General features: G+C 33.8%; 1 protein-coding gene across 1 annotated transcript; it reads left to right on the forward strand.

Annotated features, from left to right (window-relative positions):
- Positions 1-2,018: 2,018 nt before the first annotated feature.
- Positions 2,019-7,600, forward strand: LOC145093624 (UDP-glucuronate:xylan alpha-glucuronosyltransferase 1-like). The gene is made up of 4 exons (XM_079031817.1): positions 2,019-2,404; positions 4,003-4,218; positions 4,315-4,940; positions 6,390-7,600. Exons 1-4 carry the CDS (start codon positions 2,379-2,381, stop codon positions 7,415-7,417), a joined length of 1,896 nt encoding a protein of 631 aa, XP_078887943.1. The 5' UTR covers positions 2,019-2,378; the 3' UTR covers positions 7,418-7,600.
- Positions 7,601-9,473: the final 1,873 nt, after the last annotated feature.

Raw genomic sequence — 9,473 nt, forward strand, 5'->3', positions numbered from 1 at the left:
GTTCAGACGGGATTATTGCGTTTATGCCAGTTGATATGATTATGCTATGTTCAGTCAGTTAGCTTCGGACATCGGTCCGATGTAGGGGACGTAGGTCCCAGTTAGCTTTGGACTTCGGTTCGATGCAGTAGTAGTATGTTTGATGCCTTCGTGGCTCAGACGGGATTTATGTGTTATGTGTTATATGTTATGTGTTCCGGGAAACAGCCCGATGTAGTATGCAGTATATGTGAGGATGCTAGTTGTTATACTATGTTGTGTTCAGTCAGTTAGCTTCGGACTTCGGTCCGATGGAGGGGACAAGGTCCCAGTCAGTTAGCTTCGGACTTCGGTCCGATGGAGGGGACAAGGTCCCAGTCAGTTAGCTTCGGACTTCGGTCCGATGGAGGGGACAAGGTCCCAGTCAGTTAGCTTCGGACTTCGGTCCGATGAAGGGGACAAGGTCCCAGTCAGTTAGCTTCGGACTTCGGTACGATGGAGGGGACAAGGTCCCAGTCAGTTAGCTTCGGACTTCGGTCCGATGGAGGGGGCAAGGCCCCAGTATGTGCTTTATATGTTATTGCATGGTATGCGGTAGATTGGGGGAGCTCACTAAGCTTCGTGCTTACGGTTTTCAGTTTTGGTTTCAGGTACTCGGTTTTCAAATGAGGAGCTCGGGAAGATTGCAGTGCACACACCATAGTCAGTTAGCCTGGGGATGTTTGACTCTGATAATGAGATTATGTTTTGAATTAATACTCTAAAAATTATGTTATGACTTAAGATATGTTTTTATAAATCTGGTTTTAGTAATGTTTTAAAAGAATTTTTTAGTCGTGATTTTTGGGTCGTTTCACCACAACCTACTAAAGATGAAGAAACAGTAAGTTATGGTGCTGCTTCGCCAGAGTTGAAGTACCAAAAAACGAAGGATGGTGAAGACGTCGATATTACTAAAGATAGAAAAGAAATAGAAGTTGGGGACGATGAGAGATGAGATGGTGACCGGTATGACTCAATTTAAAGTTCTCAAATCTGGTTTCAAGTTTACGGTGAGGAGATACACATATATTGGGTATATTAATTTTTTTAAATATATAAAAAATAAATACATAAATAAGAAAATTAATTAAAAAATAAATTAATAAGGGCAAAATAGTCTTTCTAGGTAAGACAGGGACCAAAACCGTAACAAAATATACAGTACGGACCATCCGAGTTAAAAAAATAAATTAATTAAAAAATAAACAGTTTGGTTCATCCGAGGAGAGATACAAATATGTGGGGTCTATTAATTTTTTTAAATATGTAAAAAATAAATACGTAAATAAGAAAATTAATTAAAAATTAAATTAATAAGGGCATAATAGTCTTTTTAAGAAAGATAGTGACCAAACGCGCAACAAAAATAAACAATATGGACCATCCAAGTTAAAAAGAAAAAAGTTAGGGACCAAACACACAAATTCTCCCAAACCACAGGGACCATTCGTGTAATTTAATTTTTACTTTTCGTTTTGTTCATATTTGGGTAACTATTTTTTTTTTACACATCTAGGTAACGAACTTGTTGAAAGCGTTCACATCTAGGATTTAACCTGCTATAGCAGGTCATAATGATCATATGTGAACACTTCCAACAAGTTTGTTACCTATATGTGTACAAAAAAAATAGCTACCCAGATGTGAACATACCGAAAAGTTAATTACCTTAACAAGTCATATTCCCAATAGGCAATGACACATAGACTCCACATAAGAAAAGAAATAGGCAGATGGAGAGTAGGAGGTTATAAAGGGGGAAATGAAAAAATAAATAAATTATAATATGTGTTCAATTGCTTAATTAGTACGATTAAACTTAGATGACTTTAGATGACTAATAATGAGATTTTTTTAACTTGGACATCGTCGTGTCAAATGAAACAAATTTTCATCCAGAAGATGAACTTTATATATAAATACTAGTATTATATAGTTATGATGGAATTACAAACAAAAGCCACAAGGCCATGAGACACGAGTTATAAACAAGACTAAAACTCGCTTGACTTGTGGTTTACGTTACATGAGTCTAACATTACAAGAAAAGTTACAATCTCTTTTTCAAGCTGTCTTATCCCACCCCATCAGCCCATCCCTACCGCCCCACCCCATCGCTTCTCACCCTTCTCTTTCATCACACCAACTCAGCTTACGTAAAGATTCTACCACCACCTACATCACCACCACCATCGACACATATACCATAAACGTTGGCTTGTCCCTCTCTTTTATGAATCTATACATCTCTTGTTCTTTCCCCCATTTTGTTTTTGTAGCTCCGGTGTTTCACATAAAATCCTCTCCCCTACTATTAATTGCAAAGTATCCGGTAAGAGGAGGAGGCACCGTCATCTATGGAGACTAGACAGCCATATTCCAAGTAAGTTGTTCTATTTATCTTACCTTTACCAGAAAACAAATGGACAATACTTTCGTTTCAGGGGTGTTTTTGTTTTTTTATCTGGTAAAAGGTTCGATTCCTGTCACCTCTATGTGAAACACTATTGGGGGTGGGTATCTAATAACATTCTCTTCTCTAGTTTTTGACTCCAGTGAAAATGTCAGCCCAACATGTACATGTGCTGAAAGAAGAAAAAAAATCTACTTCGTAGTGAATATTTCATGTTTCAAAAAAGATTCAACTAATAATTCCACGAATATTTCTTTACATATTGTCCTTGATGAAAACTGAACCTAATTTGGTTATGGGACAGCAAAAGACAGATATAGTTAAAATATATATATATATATATATATATATATATATATATATATATATATATATATATATATATATATATATATATATATATATATATATATATATATATATATCACTCTTTATATGATTGTTGAAATGTATTTTACATGACCTTAATATAAAAGAGTCAAAATACATTTTTGTTGTATAGTGATATGGATCAGAATGAAATTTCATTTTATGCATTGATATATTAATCCATTTGTTATTTATAAAAAACATCTCATATATTATGATTTTTCTAAGAAATGAAAAGAAAAAGATCGAGAGAATGTAGGAAACTCAGGGAGGTGGTCTCTGTGGTCCTCAATGCTTTTACTTGGGTCGCCTGGTGCTATAAAAGCAACAACATATTTAATGTATTAGTCAGGAAAAATGCTTATTTAGCTAGTGAGTGAAGTTCACGATTAAATCTAGAAAAGGTTCCTGTTTTCCATGGAAAATTTGGTGTGTATTCTCGATCATCGAATGCAGAAGATATACCTGGTCCTTAGGAATTAAATATCCTAGGATGAACTCAAAAAAAAATCTTTATCTTTATTATAAGTTTTTATTTTTAAATAAATATATATAATAAAAAAAATTAGCCTATATACACGTACCCATTTTGCCCCCTGTTCACGCTCCCTATGCTCACTAGCTATTCAATGAATCTATTGCTGTTTAAAAGAATAATACAATAAGAATATTAAATCATAAATTTTAATGTATTACTGTGTATATACGATAGAGGTGCAAGTTAACAACTAATTAACCAAACTAATTAAAGGTTTGATTATGTTTATAAAGAAAAGAAATTAAGATTAGAAATGTGTTGTTTTGCATTTTATTTGTTTTGATATTTTATGGATAAAGGTTGGTTGGTGAATGAAAAGGAATGGGTTGGAAGTCGAAGCATGTTCCGACATAGGTTTGGTGAAGTCTTTTTCATCATTGGTGAGGTCGTTTGACCAGTTAAAAAAGTACTATAATCATGAATAAAATATTATCATATACCATTATATTATTAAAATTTGAACATTTACTTGAATATAACTTTTAATCATATATACCATGTTTTTCTAAGTATTTTATGTAAGTTTGATAACTGGAATATGTAAAACGAAAAACCCATCGAAGAGAGAGTAGTGATATATAGACCACCGTTTTGTTCATAGATCGGTCATTTGTTGACTTACATGTTTATTGTTTCCATTGCTGGAAAACGATGATCACAGTGAGGATATATACAAAAGAAGGTTTCAAAGAAGTAAATCGGAGGATGATCAGAAGCCTCTTCAGGTCATATCGCATGACAAAACCGGAAACTGCAAGAACAAACCGTCACAACCGCTGCTACTCGCCTTCGTGATGCTTGCGACTCTCATCTTCATCACTTACTCTCTCACTTATCATAACCATCACTACAAAAACATCCCTCGTGCTATTTCAAAGTAACGTAATCTACTCTGACTTTTATGATCCGTGTTTTGACTCCATATTCGATATATCATTATTTATAACTTAACTAGTTGGTGGGTTGCAAACAGCTGGAAGTGGGGTGGAGGGACTGATGATCAAAGATACGTGTCGCATTTAGAAATCAAATGGGATGAGATATCGAGTGTTCTTGACAAATTATCTGGTAAAAACCAAAAGATCGATGGGAATATTGGCTTCTTGAACTTTAACGAGACTGAAATCAGTGACTGGAAGACACATATTACACAAACTAACGAGAATCAAATGGTTATTCTTCACCTTGATCCTGTCGACAAAAATGTGACCTGGGATTCGTTGTATCCTGAATGGATAGACGAAGAACAAGAAGAGGAAGTTCCAAGCTGTCCTAATCTGCCAAAACTCGAATTAGTGCAAAGGAAAAGGCTTGATCTGATTGTGGTGAAGCTTCCTTGTGAAACCGAGGGAAATTGTTCAAGGGATGTTGGCAGGCTCCATTTGCAGCTTGCAGCCGCTGGGCTTGCTGCATCATCTAGAGTGAAGCATCTGCTTTTTGTTACTGATTTCTTCCCGATCCCGAACCTGTTTCCTTGTAAAGAGTTGGTGGTACGTAGAGGAAATGCTTGGTTATATGAACCAAATTTGAAGGTGTTGCGAGAAAAGATTCAGCTTTCAGTTGGATCTTGTGAACTTGCATTGCCTTTTAAACCTCGAGGTCAGTTCCATTCTCAAAACAAATAAGTTTGACTTCTAAAATCAAAATACACCATTAAAATATAAGAAAAATATTAAAAAAAAATAGCAATTTACTTTATTTATTTATTTATCTATAATAATAATAGCTTTTTTATCTTATTATTTTTAAGGAAATCTTCAATAAAGTCTCAATATTTTGGATTATGGTTTAATCCAAAATTAAATTTTGTTTATACAAATTAAGAACATAATATCGGTTAAAAATTCAGAATAACTCATTTTGGCCGGTTTCACAAATTTAGCCATCATCCAGTCTTTTTTCATTAATTCGTGAAAATATTGTAACACCCACAATAATGCATAAAAGAAACATAGATAGATTGAAGTTGTCTGCAAATAATAGGGGGGGGGGGGGGGGTACTTAGTCTGTCTTTCTATTCCTAAAAATTAGCGTATTTCTTTTTTATAAAAGACGTGTTATGTTTATAAATGATTTGTTAATAATAATATACAAGAGTTCAAGGGCAATCTTCAGAAAAATCCTAATATTGGTTATTGGTTAAAAATAATGTAATATTCAGAAAAGTCCAAATATTTTGACGCATTAACAAAAAAAGACAGAATACTGACTAAATCTATGGAACCACCCAAAAGGGTTTTTTTCTGGAATTTTAGCCGGTATTTTGTCTTTTTTTTTTGAACAAAATTTAATTTGAGATTAAACCATAAACTGACTCAAAAATATTAAGATTTTATTGGAGAATTTTCATTTATTTTTATTATAGTATTATACTTGCAAATTTGATTTCTAAATGTAATTTTGAAAATTATACCGATTAATCTCCGATTAATCCCTAGGCGCTACTCGACCGATTAGAGGGCGCCTAGCGATTAATCCCTAGATACATAACGAGTGAAACAATATAAAACGATAAAATTTTAACATTTTGAAGAAGTTTTTATCTCAATGAAAACCATTTGAGGCATGATTAGTGTTGTTTTAATCATATTAACCTATTTTGTTATGATATTAGTGATATTTATGAACTTTGATATGATATTAGTCATATTTAGTTTTTTAAAATTCAGCAAATTAGCAATTAATGGTCCCCGATTAATCTCCGATTAATCGCTTAACCCCAGTCCACCGACTAGCTAACGTCAAACGTTTTTTACAACCTTTATATATATATATATATATATATATATATATATATATATATATATATATAATTGTTTTTTTATTAACACGCCGTATTTGAATACTCGATGGTATAAGTAAAGTTAACAATATTAATGGATATTGTTATAACTAGGAAAAAAATTCGAAGTACAGTGTTGTAATAGGAAATATGAAAGTATGATGTTATAATAAACAAATAACTGAAAATATATTTATATTTATTGAATTTAAAAGTAAAATATAACCCCACTTTGATGTTTATCTGATCTCATGTTTGTGAAAAAGATGGAGAGTATATTGGAAATGTTCGGAGGGAGGCATATGTGACAATCCTACATTCAGCACATGTTTATGTTTGTGGGGCAATTGCTGCAGCACAAAGCATCCGGATGTCAGGTTCAAATAGAGATCTTGTGATACTTGTGGACGAGACCATAAGTGATTACCATCGGAGTGGACTAGAGTTGGCAGGATGGAAGATTCGTACGATCAAACGGATACGAAACCCTAAAGCTGAGAAAAATGCATACAATGAATGGAACTATAGCAAGTTTCGTCTATGGCAATTGACTGATTACGAAAAGATCATCTTTATCGATGCTGATTTGCTCATCTTAAGGAACATTGATTTCCTATTTGGGATGCCTGAGATCTCTGCTACTGGTAACAATGGAACCCTATTCAACTCTGGTGTAATGGTGATCGAGCCATCCAATTGTACTTTTAAACTTTTGATGGATCATATTAATGAGATCACATCATATAATGGTGGTGATCAAGGGTACTTAAATGAGATCTTCACGTGGTGGCATCGCATCCCAAAAACCCTTAATTTTTTGAAGAACTTTTGGATTGGCGATGACGAAGAAACAAAAGAGAAAAAGACGCGCCTTTTTGGAGCTGACCCACCAGAACTTTACGTACTCCATTACCTTGGGCTAAAACCATGGTTGTGCTTTCGAGATTACGATTGTAATTGGAATTCAGATATATTTCAAGAGTTCGCGAGTGATGTTGCTCATGAACGGTGGTGGAAAGTGCATGATGCGATGCCTACTGAGTTGCATCAGTTTTGCTTGTTGGAATCAAAGCAAAAAGCACAACTAGAGTGGGACCGAAGAGAAGCACAAAAAGCTATGTTTAAAGATGGGCATTGGAAAGTAAAGGTACGAGATCCACGACTAAAGAAGTGCATCGATAACTTGTGTTCATGGAAATCAATGTTGAAGCATTGGGGAGAAACAAATTGGACAGATGATCGAAGTTTTAATCCAACACCACCTATGATTACCAAACTCAAAGTTGACAGATGAGTACATGTAGCCCATGTAGTTGATGGATTCCTTTTTGGTATGTAGTGATTGATTTTGTAATAAATTGTAAATTTGATGTTGCATAGTAATGGTGTGTCCTGGAGACAAGGATTCTTTATTGAAATGTTTTGTAACATGTATAAGTCTAAATTCAAAAATATTTAGTTTTTTGTTAATGGCAAATATATGGTAGCATCCAGACCCGACCGTAAAATTTTAAAGGCTTTATGTGAAATTAAGTTTGAGGTCTCATAAAAAGTTATTGTAATATGTTATTAAATAAAATCACTATTATTAAATTAAAAACATAAAGTTGATAATAAAAATGGAAACATTTAGTAAAATTCACTGTTGTAAAAATCCCGACTAGGTCCCGATTAATCTCCGATTAATCCCTAGACGCTACTCGACCGATTTGAGGGCGCCTAGTGATTAATCATTGCATACATAATGAATGAAACATTATAAAACGATGAAATTTTAGCATTTTGAAGAAGTTTTATCTCAATGAAAACTATTTGAGACATGATTAGTGTTGTTTTAATCATATTAAACTATTTTGTAATCATATTAGTGGTATTTACGAACTTTGATGTGATATTAGTCATATTTAATTTTTTAAAATTCAACAAATTAATAATTAATGGTCCCCGATTAATCTCCGCCTAGCCGATTAATCCCTTGACCCGAGTCCACCGACTAGCTAGCGTCGAGCGTTTTTTACAACCTTGGTAAAATTACATATTATATAAATATAGTAAAAAAGAAGTCCCTTGTGAACAGTTTTTTGTTCTGATTGGTTGAAACTTTTATTATTTTTTTTTGTTTCATTCATATTCTTTCCCACACTTTCCCAGACTATCATATTCGTTTGAGATAGTGCTTTCCATGTGCTTTCATCAGCACATCTACCGTATACGTGTTATTTTTTTTTATCTGACTCAACTCTACTCACCGATTTCCGTTGATTGCCCCCGGTTTTCCTTCATCGTCTTCACTTTTCTCCAGGTAATTTGTAATTTTTTTCCCTTTCTTCTTTCTTTTTTCCCTGTAAACGTCTTCTTTGCTTTCTGATTTTCGGGCCTCCAAGGTCTTCCAATTAGAAGCAATAGGTTGGAATACCACTCTCATCTCGCTCCTTGTGTACCTCTTTTGTGTTCAATCGCTTTAGGTTCTTGGGATAATACAATGACCAGGTTTAGACTTTCGACGTACGGTTCTTCCAACTCTGAATCCACTATCAATTGACCGATAACGACCATGCCTTAAAGCCGCATACAAGCCAACCGCCAGTTTGTGACGTTCAAAGGGGACTGAAACTATTAGTAGAACGTCAGGTATTTGACTTTGATGTCTACTCTTCCATCATCGGTACACCAAATGGGCGTCCATCTTCTTTGTTTTTGCAAATTACAGCCCTTTGGACCTTCTACCAAGCACCATACATGGTACGATTTTGTTTTCTACGTTTTGAGTCACTTGGAGTTTATTGGTGGTTTTATTGAAAAAATTCTTATTACTTGGAATTGTATTTCCTTTTGCACAACAGGTATACGATGAAATGTCTGATTCAACGAATGTTGTAAAAATGATGTTATTCATAAATGTGTGGACAAAAGGCATCATTACATGTCAATTGTTTTGTAAAATATGTTTGATTCCTCCACAAAACCGAATACAAGGTTTGTGTTATCACAATGCTAACAAGCTTTTTATTTACATCGCTAATTATCTGTTTCATATTTTTTATTTAAAAAAGTCACTTAAGACTGCATTATGTATGTTATTTAGGTACAAAGAAGTTGATGACGAAGAAGTAGAAAATACGAAAGGGCAGCTTCAAAACAATGGTAACAAACTTTGGCTTTTATTATTACTATAATGTAGGAATTAAGCTTATTTCTGTCTAAAATTATGTAAAACTTAATATCTTTTCTAGATTAAATGGATAATCGAATAATACTTTCATGTGCTTGGAACTTAGCTGATCCCTTTTTTCTAACCTATAATTAGGTTAATTGGTTAAGGATTTTATTTTTCTACTTTAATTGGAATA

The sequence above is a fragment of the Lactuca serriola genome, chromosome 3 (assembly GCF_051521515.1).
Source record: "Lactuca serriola cultivar US96UC23 chromosome 3, Lser_US96UC23_V15, whole genome shotgun sequence".
Taxonomy (NCBI): domain Eukaryota; kingdom Viridiplantae; phylum Streptophyta; class Magnoliopsida; order Asterales; family Asteraceae; genus Lactuca; species Lactuca serriola.